We start from the raw sequence: 17,410 nt of genomic DNA, 5'->3' as shown, positions 1-17,410 counted from the left end.
GGAAGGAGGAGGGAGGGAGAGAGAGGAGGAGGGAGGGAGGGAGGGAGGGAGAGTGGCAGGAGGGTTGAGATATGAGGGACGGAGAGAGGAAAATGATAGAAACGGAAAATGGAAGGTGGTGGAAAGGAGTCGCATGCTGGGTGGCTCTAATGATGTCTGAGGGCTACAGAAAAGGGAGCGCAAAAAAAAAAAAAAAAAAAGCACAAAGTGGTGAGAGAGAGAGGAGCTGTGGCCATATAACTGAAGAGGAGGAGGAGGAGGAGGAGAGAGAGAGAGAGGGGGAGATCCTTATGGTCTCCTTTTCCTCACAGATGAGGAATAATGAAGATGAACCCATGGACAATAGTTGCTCATTTATAGATTTGAGCACTGCCAGATTAAGATCCAACACCAGCAAATATATTGTTTTTCATAACACTGCGTACAACCCTGTATTTTTCTTTCACTTGAATTAAAATCTATTATGCACATAATCTTCCCTTAAAGGCCTGTGAAACCCTATTCAAACCACTGCCTGACTTTAAATCCGTACAATACACTTTAATGAACTCAGTACTGAACGTTAACCCACTGATGAAAAGCGATTATTTCAACTCAAAAGAGAAATCCAGTTGATGAAGTCAAATCATTTTGTTGCTGGTTGATATCACAAGTTTTAATGTCATCTATAGCCCGGACTCTATTCAGGCTGCCTGTCCAAGGTACAATAGTTAAGCCCCTGTGACGTCTCGCCCTCACTATGAATATCATGGAGGCGTTAAAGGGGGATGAAGTGATTCCCCCCCCCTTGCTGCCTTCAAGATAGTAACAGGAGGTACAGGTGTGAGACGGGATCGGCGGAGCAAGCATGGGAGAAAAGGGCCACGCTTTTGTGTGTGTGTGTGTGTGTCTATGTAGGGCACCTGTTTGTCTACACGTCCTGCTTATGCAACGTTAAACCCGATGTGAATTCACAGACTGGGATATACCAATATTACGCCGTCGTGGAGTCACTTTAAATGTACAAAGACGTATTGACGGCAGAGCTTTGTTGCAGCGCTGTTGTGGCATCACACTCTGATTAGTTTAAGATGCTGCCACACAGAAAGTGTTGAAGCTTGTCTATGATAAATTGAAGAAAGTTTATTTTTATTCCTAAAGAAATTCGACAGCTGCAGTGTATACCTAGACTAATGATTGACTACATCTGCACCGTAGGTACTTATTTAGAGACTGTGCCTTTGTTCTGCTGGATATTGTTAGCGAGGTATGGATTGGAAACTGTCTTCAGTTTGTTTGTTTTTTTTCCAAATCATCGTCCTATTACATTTAATCAGTTACATTTTCTGCAAAAAAATACAGTCATGAACACCACAACAAAGGCGAGTATTTTCACTCTGTAGTCTGTATTGATGAGTTTGATGAATTGTTACACTCCCATCTTCATTCTTTATGTATTTCAGTTTTTTTTCTTTCATCATCATACTTGTACATACATTCTTTGTAATATAGCAACAAGTAAGGTCTTTTACCTGCTTTTTGTAACATAACAATGAGTAAGGTCTTTTTACCTGCTTTTTGTAACGTTAACAGACAAAGAGGAAGGTATTTTAACTGCTTTTTGTAAAGTGTCTTGAGATAACACTTGTTATGAGTTGACGCTATACAAAATAAAATGAATTGAATTGAATTGAATTGTATTTTTGGATGTGTGTAAATAAATATTTTGTGTCTATGAGTTTTCCAACACGCTCTTTGCCCATGAAAATGTCAAAGGGATTTAGCATGCATATGTCCTGATTACATCTATGATGATATCTCAAAGAAATACTATAACTTCATTCATATTGTGCCTCAGATTTCAACCATATCCTTGCTGCTAATATACTCCTATATAATAGACCGTCTTGGAGTGCAGCATGAGCTCCTGCCTCCATTCAACCCCCTCTGACTGATCACATTCATAAAAAAGCTGCACTTGACAAAGGTGCTAGTCATTTGTCTGAAATGGGAAATCACTCATGCTATGAGTGATCATACACCATGTGTGTGCGTGTGTGTGTGTGGATGAATAAGTGTGTGTAATACTGCTGATAATAAAGAGATAATTCCAACACTCTCTCTCTCCCCCCCCCCTCACTGAGGCTGGGCCTTTTTGCCCCCTTCATGACATACTCCACTGCTTTCATATTCCTCTGCTTTTGTTTCTGAATGCGTATTTGTTGCCCCACTTCCCCCAGCGTGTTTGTCTCAGGAAAGAGAGGAGGGAAACAAAACAAAAAAAAAGTGTGAGTTTTGTAGACAGCTTCCTCCAATTTCAGCATTATTTGCAGAAGGATTATTTCATTTTACTCTGCTCTGATTCATGGCACCGCCACTGCGGTTTTAAAGGACGGTTGTGATATGAACAACATAATTGGATGGGTTAAGCAGTGCTTAGAGGAGCTGATTAAGATGTTTTGGGAGACAATAAAGATGCATCTTCAGCGTGTACATGTTGAAACAATCACAGCAGCAGCCTGGAAAAGTCTAAAAAAAGAAGATAAAAAAAAAAAAAAAATGTAGGTTAGATGAGAAAAATCACTTTTCTCTACTGTGGTTAAACTTAATTTTCTCCAGTCTGGATGTAATCAGTCAATCTGAAGTGAAGTAAGAGCTTAAGTGTTTCTCTTGGTATGATGATACGACAAATTACACTTTTATTTAGATAAAGAACGGGGAGAAGGGGAGGATGTGTGGCTTCTTCTGCCATGTTTCCACTGAATCGTAGTCTGTTATGCAACACATCCCCCCCCCCCCCACCCCCCCCCCCCCCCCCCCCCGGAACATGGATGGGGGTGTGTGGTCGTCAGCATGGACAGTCAATCAGGTGGATTGACTTCTTATCTCAGTTACAACGCCCACGACCGAAGTCACTTTTCCACCTCGCTCATTATCCTTTTAGAACCTGAGGGCCTGTCTCTTAATTGACTAACAAAAGAACAGCTCCTTGGTGGGAGAAGGATTTGTGCGTGCGAGTATGCAATTGGGGAGGAGGGTGGGGGAGAGGAGAGATTATTAGGCAAAAGAGGCCGAATTCTCATCCCCCCTCCAACACTCCTCCTCCTCCTCCTCCTCCTCCTCCTCCTCCTCCTCCTCCTCCTTCTTCTTCAGTCCTGGCTCTGTGTGTTTGGGACAGCAGGAAGGGAAACTGGAGGAGAAACAGTTAATCAATAGCCACAAGGTCAGACGGCCAGCGCCGGGGCGGGAGCGTGCCCTGTTAGCGGTCCGTGGAGCTGCCTGGCTTGCTGAAGGGGATTTGTAGCACTTGTCAGGGGCTTAAAGGAGCCCTCTCTGGACCACTTGCTCCGGGTGGAGTAGAGTGAGAAAGACATGCTGATTAGCAGCAGGAGAGGGAGACCTCTGCTGGATGCCGGGAGACACCACAGCAGAGCAGAAGTAGGCCACCCAAAGTTCTGGTCAGATTATGCGTGGCCGGTGGTGGCTTTGTGCCCTGGTGGATGGTAAATTAGCTGTTTGGTGGGGGGGGGGACTTTTTTTTTCTCTCACAGATTATCTGCAACCGCTGCAGCATCATGCTCAAATAACCTGAACGGAGTCATCCTGCTGCCTCACTGTTTGACCACATTGGTTGGCTCCAGAATTCCCCTTTACTCATTCCTGAAATGTATCCGCTGTTGTTTGAGAATTTGTGCCAGTGCACTCCAGGTAATTCTACTCTGCTAATGTTTAAGCTCAGAGGATTAGTAATACACTCTTATTCTGAAGGTGTTCCTTTGAAGTTTTACCTTTACGCTTAATCAAAGTGAAGAACATCAGCTTTTGTATTTACATGCTCTTTGGTGTGTGTGTGTATGAGTGTGAGAAAGAGAAGGAGACAGAAAGAGTGTGAACACTTGCTACACTCTTTGTAAGATAAGCTCACCAGACTGAGCCTACCACATAAAAAAAAAAAAAAAAAAAAAAAAAAAACCCTCCCCAGCTGAGCCCTGCGCTTCTATCGTTTTCGTTTTCTCGATCTGCTTGTCACAGCGGGAGATCTTTGGGGACCCTTTATCAGTACTGAGCAGCTTTCTAGAGCGCCCCCCCCCCCCCTCTTCCCCCCCCACCTGTGGCTTTCTAGTTTGCCTTTTGTGTGGAGGAATGTGAGGCTGACCAGCATGATGGAGATAAACACAGAGGGATGTTGAGGGGACAGAGGCATCGCAGGCAAAACCAGCACGACGCCTCTTAATCCAGCCTCAGCCTGCTTTGCTGAAACGGTCAAGAGAATTAAGCGCAAAGCTGGACTTCTTCTTCTGTTGTTTCTCATCAACGACATCAAGACACAACAAAGAGATGCTACATCTTATCAAGTGTTACGTGTGCTGCGAATTAGTTGCCTATGAAACATCAATAACATTGGTTGCAAATATTATTAAATTGAGTTACTAACATGTGAGTAAACTACAAAGTTTTAGACAGTTTTGTCTTTTAAAAAAAAAAAAAAACTATCCTGCTTTGGAGCCTCTCATTTTCACATGTTTGCCAAAAAATACATGACACACCAGGGTTGGTTCAAGCCCTTCAATGAGTCACTTTCCTTGTTTGTGAGTTTGTCAAGCTGCTAAAAAAGCTGTTTGACTTGAGAGGCTGCGAACACTTAACATACAAGACCTGAGCAAAATAGAAAAACCTGTTCTAACAGACGTGTGTCTCTCCACTTCTTCTTCTCCTTCTTTTCGCAGACTAAAGAGCTTTTAATGGCGTCCCGGTAGAGACATCAAGATGAACACGTTACCATCGATGGACCGGCACATCCAGCAGACCAATGACAGGCTGCTGTGCATCAAACAGGTGCGTATGAAGCCTTTGTGTTTTAGCTAGTCTTGTTAGCCTTCAGCATCTGTCAGAACCGCTGCAGATAGAGAGGTTCTAGGGGCGAAGACACAAGGATCCTCTTTCTCCTTTCAGCGCCATATATGGACTTCAGTTTATCTGGCCATTAGCTGCAGTCACACAGATCATATTGCACAGGGTCATAGAAAGAGAGAGAGAGAGAGAGAGAGAGAGAGAGAGAGAGGGAGGTAAATCTGGCAGTGAAAACAACTTCAAAGCAACATAACTGACTCTCCTTCTCTGACTCCCCGCGCTCCTTTACATCACGTTCCTGACGCCTGACGTATGCTGGCCCTTGTTGTGTGTGGTTTTTTTTTTTTTTTTCTTGCTTAAATGTTGCATTGCCTGCCAGCTTTCAGGAGACTCCTCACAGGCAGCTAGAGAGGGAACGACACAGTCAGTCAGTCAGACACAACCCAGGGCTACCGCCTCTGCCTGTGATTAATAGTCTACAAGAACTGGCTGGCTGACCGTGGGCTCATTTGTTTATACTATGTGGGTGTGATCCTTTCTATCTCCCAACATCCATGCGACACCGTGCCTTACAGTGAATCAGGGACTGATCAGGCTTTGAGCTTGTGATTATGAGGTGACATATCCCTCTCTCTCTCTCTCTCTCTCCCCCCCCACCCCCTCCTCAAACTCCTGAGCACCCAATTATCTAAACAGGCTGAGTACTTTGTATGAAGTGTTGAGCCTGACGTCAACATCTCTGGAAAGAAATATTCCAAGCTTTTCTTGAATGAGTAGAATTCCTGCAGGATTGACACTACTCACTTCACTAAGTCTCCTCAATTGCTCTCTCAGGCGTCACTGATAAGCCCTAAATAGCCTGAGTTAACACGTCTGGCTTAATAAAGGCACTAATTGTAGTTCGGGTTTATATACTCCTCGGCGCAGGCTGTAATAGAACTCGTAGTAAACCAGACTTCAAAGGCGGAGAGTCAGTGTGAGAGCGTGCGGCGGCTCTGCCAGCAGGGTGTTGTTTCTGTTTGGGGAAAGCCGCTGGCAGGGCGCCAGGTGTTGTGCTGCTTTTCATGCAGCCAGGTATGCACAGCACAGCCTGATCCTGGACTGGCCCTGAAAAGTGGGCAGGTAAGTCCATCATCTTGCTGAGGACGGTATGTCAAACGTCTGTCTCTTTGTCTGCTCAAACCTCGCCAGTGCTGCTGCTGCCTTCTTCTGCTCCCCCCCCCCCCCCCCCCACCCAACCCACCCATCCTCCATGTTCTTGTCCTCATCCAACCCTGAACAGCAACAACAACACAAGCAGCTCAGGCCTCCTAAAAAAAAAAAAAAAAACTCCACCTCCCCTCCTCACACCAGAGTCGAGGTTGTCAGGCAGAGTCGGTGGCGAGTGCTGCAGCAGGAGGAGCTGTGAGTTCAGATGCAGACAGACAGCCCCTGCTGTGCCAGTTCTGATTCCTCTCGCGCTGGAGGCTGATATGCCTCCCATCAAGCAGCAATAATGCCAGATTATATCACTCATCTAGAACAGGCTCTTCTCCGCCTCCTCCTCAATCTCACTCGGCAACAGCATCTCTCCCCGCTGCTCTTCATGGTCAGTAAACCCCCCCCCCCCCCCGCAAGAGTCCACAGCTACCTCTGTGAAGGCTAATCTTCACATCAAAAAAAAGATGAGTCACTCAAGGCCCCTCTCTTGAAACTCATGATATCATTGGAGATTTTCTCGGCAGGCGGGTCCCAGGCCTCACGTGTTAGGCCTGGTTCACACCCAAGAACCCCTTTTGTCACACAGCTGCCCTTTGAAATAAAAAAAATAAAATAAAAAAACCCTGCTCACCTCTGCTGCCCCCTAAAGACAATAGTGTACCTTCTCTTCAGGAACACACAAAACAAAACGCTTCAGCTCCAGATGAGAATAATAAACGCTTTCAAGTGGGCTCAATCTCGCCCAACTGAACGAGCTGCAGCTCTGCGCCATTTCAGAGCTATTAACCTCCTGAGCCGTAGAGAAAGGGAGCCCAATTTTAAAACCGCTTATTGTGTCCTGCCAGCCCGAGTAGCCTTCAGACACTGGGAAGAAAAGACTCGACTGTTTCAGGCCTCAGTGAACAAGCAAGAGAGACAGACAGAGACTGAAAGAGATTAGACAACACACCAACGGCGCACATTGAGTCCGCACACATAGCTGCCAGGACCAAGGTTGTTTTTCTTTGTGAACAGCCAAGGCAGCCAGTGGACTTGCGGTGCCGGCTGAGGCTCTGTTACACTCTGAAAACAGGCAGTGAAAGAGGGGAAGAGAGAAAGGAGGAGTGGAGGGAAAAAAGAGGTTTGGTTGCCGTGTGGGTCATGGGGGCGAAGGCTGGGTGTTGCCAAGAGAGATTAACAGGAAACACTGGCATCATTGTTGGTATGGGTGTGATCTTCTTCCCACAATGCATCAGAGGACTGAGTGGGCGTACACTGGAAGGAGTCAAGGTCCTCACAGGGTTGTGCAGAAACACAAGACATTAAATCAAGGCAGTTTGGAGGGAAAGAGCGAGGCTGCAAAACTGTTTGGTTTCACTGTTTTTCCAATTTGTACTGAATGTGAAGAAAAAAAAATAATGCTCATTATTTCCCATTGTTTCTAATGGCCGTCTTGTTCCTCTGTGTTTGCACAGCACTTACAGAACCCGGCCAACTTCCACTCGGCGGCCACAGAGCTGCTCGACTGGTGTGGAGATCCCCGGGCCTTCCAGCGACCTTTCGAGCAAAGCCTCATGGGATGTCTCACGGTACGCAAACAATAATTATGGTTTTTCCTGCTTCGGGTTTTTCAGGTGCTTTTTAAGGAGACGTGAGCAAAACAATAATTAGGAAAAAAAGAAGAAAAAAACTGATGTGTCCACTTCTGAGGAGTGTAGCCCTGTAAATTATTTTTTTTGTTTTGTCTCCTTAATGATTTTAGTTGAAACAGTTGGTGGCAGCCTACAGTCACAAGTTTGTATCCAACACGTATTAAAGGCTGCATTTCAGGCTGTCGGGATCCAGCGACACAGGTTAAAGTCCTTGTCACCCACTGCTTCTCTCCACTAAGGGTTACACACACACTAACACACACACATGTACACACACTCAACAAAAAAGAGGCATGAACAGGACTGTGGGTAGCCAGTAACCCCTGGCTACAGCCTTTCAGTTCAGCAGTTACCATTCATTGATTTTGGCTCAGAGCCAGGGAGCGACCCTGCACCAGGTGTGCGAAAAAAAACCTCACACATACATTACACACACTCACACTTACATTACATACACAGTCACATGTGTGAAAAGAGGCTTTGGAGCAGAGAATTGAAAGTTTCATGCGTTTATCGCTGAGATCGGTCACACTGACACACAGGGGGAAACACTGAAGGAACATTGTTCGCAGCTGAAGTGGTAGCGTGAGCAAACAGATAAATGCTCATTAATGTGCAAATCACAATAAAAGCCTCTTAAAGGCTGATAAAGAGCTATACAATGGAGGCCACCACTGAGATCCCTCTCAGCATGGGGCTGTTTCCATCAGCTAAATTGTTTCATCAGACTCCGAGAGCTAACAGCTTCTTATCTGGAGAATTACAGCGCACAACAAGTCGGTTCATTCTTTAATCGAGGATTCTTTCTATGAACCTCGCCTGCTCTGTATCAAGAGCGCTGAATTGAAATGTAAAGACGACTGTGCATATATATCCATCGTGACATTTATGTTCGCTGAATGGAATTGAATGTAAGGCTCATATGGAGATTCCTTTCCCCCCACTGGCATTTGGAATAAGTGGAGGTCAATCCTCGGATCCTGGGTGGACTGTCGGCTCCTGTGTCAATAAAAAATGACATGAGGGAGCTGTTGCTGCAATATTAGCTCTGTCTGCTTGACAATGTTAGCTTTTTATCTTGTGGATGGATGGATGGACTGAAGTACTTTTGATTCTAAACTGGGAAAATGTTAACAGGTTATTGTTAGCAGGTTATCAGAACAGATAAAACACCTGAGAAATGAATACTGAGTAAATAAACACCAAGAGTAAAAGAAAGAATCGTATACAAGCAGACATTCTTCTACTCAGCAGTAATAAATAATAGCTTCAAATATGGTCGATCTAAAATATGACAAAAAAAGTAGTATTATAATCATGACTTAACATACGTAGGAAAAACATCATAACAGAAAAAGGAAAATGTTGCGTAATATTTGCAGTTATCAAGTAAAGCTTAAAACAGATGGACAGTCTACAAATACATTCTATAAATGCAGCTCAAACATTTAACAAATACTTAAGGGACACAGGATGTATTAAAATCGTGTGAGAATGCTTATTGTCTGAACGCTAATTAAGACACAATTAAAGACAGAAGCAACGACCCACTTACTAAAGAGTAATGATTGATTTGTGCACTTAGCCAACAAGAGATGGAAATCTTGTAGAAATTCTCCAGATCAATACCCCCTTTTTTTTTTTTTTTTTTGCATGGTTCACTTTAAATCCTTTCTGTAAAAGTGTGTTTTTCAAAAGAACTGTTTTTTATTGCTGGTTTTTTTTGCATGCTTTATCAAGTGCATGCAGATATCTGTATCTTTTCCTGCCTCTGGTACTGCAGATTTTTCAAAAACGCCCACTTAGTACATTAGGAGCCGTCGCTCACATACGGCTGCTTCAACAACAAGCAGAAAGAAAACCGCTTTTTTTTCTTCCTTCCTGCTAAACATACAGACACACCAGAATCTCTGAATGGCCCAGTAACCCTGCAGCCCCCTCTTACAACACAGTTTTCATATTGACAGGAATATGGGTTCTGGATGTACATCCTCCGAGGGAGATTAAAGATGAAAAAAAAAAAAAAAAAAAAGGCTTATGAGGTGAAACACTGCTAAATCCGTGTTGAATCTATGCTAGCCTCTGTAGCTGGCTGCCTGCCCTCTGCAAACTGCAGGGCAGACTCACTCGCGCAGGAAATTAAACGATTGACAACAAACATGATTCGAGCGTTTGTCAGAGTCGTCACCGTTTGCATAATGTGGTCGGGGTTGAAAAGATTATGTCGTGAAGCGCTCATCCCTGGAACGTCATCCACACATGTCTACTGAACAGCTTCAAATGCACGTAACGTGATTAACTGCAACAGGGGAATTAAACAGCAGCGTCTCTTCATTAAAACCACCGACGAAGGCGTCGTGTTTGTTGAGTTTATTAACATGGTTTTAATAGTTTTTTCAGCCAGTGTTCAGAAGAACTTTATGGCTGCTGCTTGCTGTGATGTTGGCTCTCTAAAAAGACACCCCTTCTGACCTTGTTAACTGTTATGTGCGTTTTGAGGTCAGAGGGAGCAGAGGAGTTGTCATCTGTTAACAGATAAAAGCGAGGGGTCGGGGGGGGGGTGGGGGGGTTCCCCTCCAATAATGATTTACCCCTGTCTCCTGAGTCCTGTTTAACATCACTCAGCATCCCTTAAACATTGTAATAGAGTCTGTGAGGCTCCTGCTTCATGTCCCATTAATTTACAACCTCATTTTGAAGTCATTGACATGCGAGGATGATACAGTCCTACAGTTTTGGGGGCGGTTCCTTTTTTAAAAGTTGGAGGGAAAAGAAGAACCTTTGTAACCCCAAAACCGCCGCAAAACCATGTTTTACATACCGGTTTTCTGCACTTGCCTGTCTTCTTCTGGCTTCACATAACCATTACCCAGTGGGGAAAAAAATGACTTAATGCCTGATATTTCCCCATTTCCACGGTGTGTTTGGTGAATAGACGTGCCAACCTTTACCCAGGAGAAGATCTCTCTTTCCGTTTGTTTGAGGCTAACCTTTCAGAGACTTCCCTCGTTGTGCACGGTGACTGTTGTTTGGCTCGCTCGTCTCTCTTTGGAGGTCAATGGAGTCATCATGCTCGTCTTGTTTGTCAGTGGAGCGATGCAGACTGCAGACTCCACGTTTATCTCCCTGCGTCTGTGTTTGACAGTGTGAGTGTTTATTCTGTGCGTGTCTGAAGCAAATGAAGTTGAGAGATAACGGTGGCTCCAAATATAAACACAATTAAGAAGGAGTAATGATTACATTCCTTTACTTAAGCTAAGTGTTTATTAAGAGGACTCGCAGCATGTGAGATATCAATATCATGGAGTATTGTATAAGAAGTGCAGTTCAAGACAGATGGATTAGTCCATTAGAGTGCCAAAATAGATACAGAACATAATGATATACAGATAGTTGTTTAAATGCTAAAGTTACTTAAATAACAGCAGTAGTTCTCTTTTGAGTTTCTACCTGTGGAGACTGCCTATAGGGGCGGCTGTGGCTCAGTGGTAGAGTTGGTCATCTCTCAACCAGCTTCATCAGCAGCGTATGAATGTGTATGAATGGATTAGTTAAAACTCATGGACACTTTACACAGCAGCCTCTGCCAGCAGTGTGTGAATGGATGTGAGTGTGTAGGTGTGACCTGTGGTGTAAAAGCGCTTCGAGTAGCCAGAAGACTAGAAAAGCGCTACACAAGCTCAAGTCCACTCACCATTTAGATGGCTGAATTGGATTTAGCGATTATCTGACACCATAGTTCCTTAGGCACCGCAAAATCAATCTGCTGTTTTCAGGTAATTGATCATGTAACATTATCCTAAAACATATATAAGTTCAAGAGAATCTTATCTAAGTCAAAAGTTATTTTTTTCTGAACAAATTTTATCAGACCAAAAAAAACAAAACAGATTGTAAGAACCCACTGATGAATAATATTACATTGACTTGTCTTGATGCAAAACGCAATATTCTCAAGTATTTCTACATCGTGGCAAGTGACTTTCAGGATATTTGATAAATTCTAAGTCAAAGTTTGTAAAACATTTTAACCTTTGATTGATATGTTTGTTAACTTGTTTAGAGGAGGTTCACAGTATCGTATCGGCTCATACTGAAAGTCTTCAGTATGTATTGGTAGTGATATTAGAGAGTTAAAAAATGGTATGGACACATCTCCTGTTCTCATGAGCCATTGCTGTGTCCCTGCAGGTGGTGAGTCGTGTGGCTGCTCAGCAGGGCTTTGACTTGGACCTGGGCTACAGGTTGCTGGCTGTGTGTGCTGCCAACAGGGACAAATTCACTCCCAAGTCTGCAGGTAAGATCTGACTTTCTTTTTTTTTTTTTCCTTATTCTTTTTTACAGCCCAAGCAGATGCATGCCTCTATACTTCATCCCATTTATGCTGTTGATGTGCAAGTCAGTTGATGACACAGTGCTCATTGTTCCTCATGCTATAATTGTTCACTTTTTCATGACATTCGACACAACAAATGCTTTGAAGTCATGATCCAATCAGAGGTGACTCTCGTCTCATTCTTCTTCTGACACCTTGAAATGCAACACGTAGCTGCTTCTTATGTTTTAAGCAGTTTAAACTGACATACTTTGTAATTTGCAAATGACTTTGTTCCTTTGAATACATATAAAGACATTGAAGTGTCCCATGAATCTGTGTTTTGGACATTTTTAGCTATCTACAAAAAAACCGCGCCCACAGACATTACACAAGAAGCCCATAGGGCATTATAATGTCAGATATTTTTAGCCCGCATTAAACATTAATGTGCTATTGAGATGAGCTGTCTGGGTGGCAGCATCACAAAAACAGTCGACTCAACAGTCTTTCCCACACAAACCCACATGTGCAGTCTGCATGCACACGCACACACACACACACACACACACACACACACACACACACACACACACACACACACACACACACACACACACACACACACACACACACACACACACACACACACACACACACACACACACACACACACACACACGCAGTGCGGTATGAAGACAGAACAGAAGCCCCTCTCTTATGACATTTATGTATCCAAACCCAACCCCTCTGGATTCAAACCTCCCCTCTCGTCTTGCTCCCACAGTCCTGCAGGAGTGGCCTGTACATGTGCATTTGTCAAAGTGAAATGTGCAGAGGCTAGAGAGAGGAGAGAGAAAGAGGAGGAGAGATGGATGGCCTGGGAGGTGTCGCTGATGTTTGCTGGACCGCTCACTCTGCCTGACAGAGACCTGACAAAGCTGTACCCAGCCAGTCAGAACACAGATAAACCTTAGTGCGGCTGTTACATAAATGGGAGTAGCGGGAGCTAAATATTTGGATTAAACTGTCTGATTTGTATTTATTTTTTTTGTGAGAAGAAGACATGTCAGTGTTTCATAACACACGCAGATATTTTAGGCGGTGCTGTGACTGAACAAACAGAGGGCAGAAAGGCATCACTTTGTCTTTTACTCTCATTGCTACTATGATTCCGACATTTGCTCAAGCTAAATATCCTCTTTCTGTTGTAGTGGGAAGCGTCTTGTTTGGAGGAAACTAAAGTGGTCAGACAGACGTCGGTGTACAATATTGATCGCTGTATTTCTCTCTCTGTCTGTGCTCCTGTGTCGGTGTAATGCGATTGTTTGTCCAGGCACTGCTGTCTGTCTGCGCCCGCCTGACAATCAGAATCATCCTCAGGCCGGCTGATGGTTCTGGGATCTAATAGAAGACAGCACAGGGGTTTCAGGAAAGAGCTGTTTATGCATGGTGGACAAATGGGAAGTGTAGTGTGATTATGCAGGGTAGTGGGGGCAGGGGAAGGGAGATATGATGCAGCCAGTCATAAGAAGAGGAAAGGCAGGCTGTTGGGGTAGGAGGCAGATGTGACTCAGGGCTGATCTAACTCACTGAGCATCCGTCTTACCTCCCTTACAAGGACGTTTGTCTGAGAGAGCAGACGGGGGGGCGACAGAGGAGACGTGATGCACACTTTAACTCAGACAAACATGCAATTGTCCTACAAGTGCATCGACAAAAACGCAGGCGAGCTTTTATTGCTCTGTTAGCTCTTGTCTGTACGGTCTCATTTACTTTCTACTGTCCGTGTAAGTGTACGTCTGTGTGTGTGTGTGTAGAACGTGCCTTCTAATTGTGCAGCCCCAGCACAATCCTCCCGACAGCCCACATGGCGACAGAGGGCCACAGATCTGACACCTGAGAGGCCAAACACGAGGGCCGGGGAGTCTGGGATGCTCTCAGGGGGACGAGGAAGGCTCTTAAGACGGATAGATCAATCACAGAGATGCTTCCTCTCAGAGCAGCAGTTATACAGGACATTGATAAAGCAATTATTGCTACCTCACTGTTTTTTTTTTTTAAACAGTTTGACAACTTGAGCTCTTTTAAATGGAAGCTGATGTTTGGATTAAGAGCAATTACTACACATTGGCTGCTGCAGAGTGCATGCACATACAGATCAGGCAGAAATTTTAGGAAAAAAATTTTTTTTTAAAGTGACGATACATTTGAGAAATCTACAGTCAAAAGAACATTTTCCATCCTGTCTGAATAGATACGTCTTGTGCTTTTCTTTTAATTTGAACATGTGTTTGTCTGTCAGTCTCTCCACTCCACATAAGAGAATCCGCAAACAAACCACAAATGCCTAAAGTTGCACTGCTGCCCCGAGAGACCCGTTGAGTGACATCAGGAGATTTTCAGCAACAGCACAGTGCTGCTGATGAGCTGTCTGCAGATTGTGACCCTGCAGGGGGGGGGGGGGGGGGGGATTAGTGTATTGCTCTAATCTGGAATGAGCCAGAGAGGGGACTTACATACTGTTAGGTGAGCTAGCATTAGCACTGTTAACCCTGCTGCACTGCTTTAACGCTGATAGCATGTTAGCAGATAGCATTTACCGATTTCCTTCACTTTCTTGACAATGAGCAACTTCCCGGTTTTGATTTTTGCATCTTGAACTTCTTCTTCTAAAGTTGTTGATGAAAGTGTGCAATTGGTTTTTTTTCAAATCTTGTTACGGTTGTTTCTGTTTCCCAAGTCATAATCTGCAGTCTGAGAGGTTCATTAGATAATAGTTGTGCTGTTTGCCCTGCAATCACACACGACTATACTAGACTCTAAGCTGCTGCACTTGAAGTTCAGCAGACAACAAATCAGATTAGCCTTCGTAATCTATCGAGGGTTTTAGCGTTTCCTTCCTCAGTGAATCTGCCTCCAGGCTTTGCAGCACTTTGTTCTCTTTCTTCCTGAAGCGCGAGCTGCAATAATAAACCTCCAGATTACCATTATGACAAGTTAGGCACTTATTATGACAACTTTCCTGCCTCCACTACTCAATGATGTCACCTACTTTTTTTTTTTTTTTTTTAGGTTTCAATGCGATGAGAGTACATCTTTTGACTCAGTTTGTGTTTTATGAACATGACTCAACTAGCTCTGGATTATAAGTAACTGCTCCCTTGGAAGGATCGCTATGTTCTTTGAAAAAACGGTCTTTAATGTTTTTAAGTCACCATGCAGGTTGCTGCTTGTTGTTCCTCCACTTAGAAGAAACCCTGTTACAATCATTTACGTTGGCATCATGTGTTATCAGAATACGCACACGAGTTTAAGCTCAAGCTGTTGTGGTAAACCGGCTGGGACTTCTTTTTTTTTAAAGATTCCCTTTTATCTACAGGAGGGATAATAGTCTTTGATGTTTGTGTTGTTAGTTTCTCTTCTTCCTCAGCTGATTAAGAATGAGTCTTTGAAAAAGGAAAAAAAAAAAAAAGAAGGATAATATGATGTGGAGGGCATAGCTTTGTACTAGATGGTTTGGTAAATTCCACCACCCACTCACAGCTGACATTAAAGAGAAATAGTCCCGGCAGAGCTGCAGAACTGTCAGCGCTCGGTCAGTCAACAGAGCGTGCCGCTCGCAAGGCGATCACATCAGGAAAACAACCTCTCTGCTGTGTCAACAGTGACGGAAAAACTTCCAGGGTGTGGCTGTAACTCACCCCGTGTCCTGTAAAACACACACACACACACACACACACAGAGTTCAGGAAAGAACAACACTTCAACAACTGCTATAATTCAGCAAGCAGTGCAAGAGAGTGAAAATAAGTGCTCCCATTAGACTTTAGACTTGTTTAAGCGCCTGCACACACATATATACACACACACACACACACACACACACACACACTTTCCCTCTCTTCCTACAACATGTCTTCCACTTATCAGTCTCAATTTACGTCCACTTGATTGATTCTCTCACCCCCGTCTTTCCTTCCGTCTTTGAGCTGCGTGTGTAGAACCAGAGGAAGGTGTAGGCATCCTTTGTTACTGACCCAATCAACCTTACAGACTTTTATATTTAATTACTGCTGAGTAAGAGCAGCGCGCTGAATTATTAACAGGGAAAAAGGGGTTATTTTTAGTGCGCGGGCTTCTCCTCTGACACTCTCCAGCGGTTCGCCTTAGATGATGAAACCCCTCTGCAACCCCCTAAAACTACATTCAGAACTTCACTATTAAGTTTATAGAAACAAGGCTCATGGGGGAACTACTTTATTAGTGTAGCTTCTTCTTCTGCCGGGGGCTCATCGGGTCTTCTATCACTCGCCACTTAATTGGTTTGGTTTACACAGTTGCAAGTAAATTCATTTTTCTTAATATCCCATCTGAGCCCATTCAGAACAGAAGACTTTGTTCTTGTCAAAACCGGATGAGCAAATGATTCAAATCCTCCTTTTGTTCAGGGTTGACTGATCTGGCACTCACACCTCAGGACTCAACCCCCACCCACCCACCCACCCATCATCCCCCTTTAGGGGTTTTTTTGACACACCCTTTTCAAGTTATATTTCCAACAATGCCCCTGTTGTGTGTGTGTGTGTGTGTGTGTGTGGATATTTTTTTTGAGTCTGACTGAGCGCGTCTGTCACACAAAAAGACAACTTCCCTCCGCTGTCACAGAGGCCAGTGGGCTTTCCCCGACTCTTCTGCTGCGCTGCACATTGCGACTTTTCGGTAAGGAGAGAGAGAGAAATGACAATTTAGATCTTTCTTTTCCATTTATCTGTTCTTTTTTTGTTTTGTTGGTATGGTTATGTAAGGGGCTGGTGAGGAGAAACTGAACTCAGATTCACCCTCAACCTGCTTCGTCTTTAATTCAGCTTGTACTCTGCTTCTCTCTGATGTGTCTTGTAAGTTGGATTTACAAAGTTGCCTCTGATGAAGACATGGGGGATGTTGTCAGATTAGATTGTCCTGCAGGCAGGAATCCCCTCTCTGATAAGGCTGATAGCTTAGAGCCTTTGTAAAGATTGATCTTTACAAGTCATACTTCCTTCTTCTCCCACTTCCTTTTTTTTCATGCGCTGGCTCTCAGCCAGCCTGCATAGCATGTTAAGCTCCACCCATGTATGCAAGTTTGCAATCTGAGCTTGCTTTTTTCTTTGCTTGTTTCTTCTGGGTTTTTTTTTTTTTTTTTTTTTTTTTTTTGCCCTTCCTGACAAATGGCAGGCATATTGACGGATTACGCATGTGTGTTTCTTCGTGTGCGATAGCAGTTTAGAGAAACAGAGCGATGAAGCACTACACTGACTAGCCGGGGCACATCAATAACAGCACCTCCTGACAGAGGTGAGAATCACTGGAATATCTTACCTGCTCTATCTCTACTCCTGTTTGTCTGCGTCGGCTCGCTGTCGTTATCTCTTCCTCTCATCCTCCCTCCTCC

At 44.0% G+C, this 17,410-nt stretch overlaps 2 protein-coding genes across 5 annotated transcripts in view; both read left to right on the top strand.

Annotated features, from left to right (window-relative positions):
* The window catches only part of rps24 (ribosomal protein S24), a 156,433-nt gene that overhangs the window by 117,134 nt on the left and 21,889 nt on the right, over positions 1 to 17,410 (top strand). The gene's annotated exons all lie outside the window — the stretch shown is intronic.
* Positions 1 to 17,410, top strand: part of zmiz1a (zinc finger, MIZ-type containing 1a) — a 114,423-nt gene that overhangs the window by 76,515 nt on the left and 20,498 nt on the right. For all 3 annotated transcript variants that reach the window (XM_065959176.1, XM_065959174.1, XM_065959175.1), the window contains exons 3-5: positions 4,707 to 4,815; positions 7,485 to 7,598; positions 11,853 to 11,958. In XM_065959176.1, the coding sequence (XP_065815248.1) occupies positions 4,747 to 4,815; positions 7,485 to 7,598; positions 11,853 to 11,958 (289 nt within the window). In that variant the 5' untranslated portion in view covers positions 4,707 to 4,746. The remainder of the gene's footprint in view (positions 1 to 4,706; positions 4,816 to 7,484; positions 7,599 to 11,852; positions 11,959 to 17,410) is intronic.

Source organism: Labrus bergylta, chromosome 10 (genome assembly GCF_963930695.1).
Source record: "Labrus bergylta chromosome 10, fLabBer1.1, whole genome shotgun sequence".
Lineage (NCBI taxonomy): Eukaryota > Metazoa > Chordata > Actinopteri > Labriformes > Labridae > Labrus > Labrus bergylta.
The sequence above is the reverse complement of the archived record's forward strand: the minus strand, read 5'-3'. Positions and strand labels throughout refer to the sequence as shown.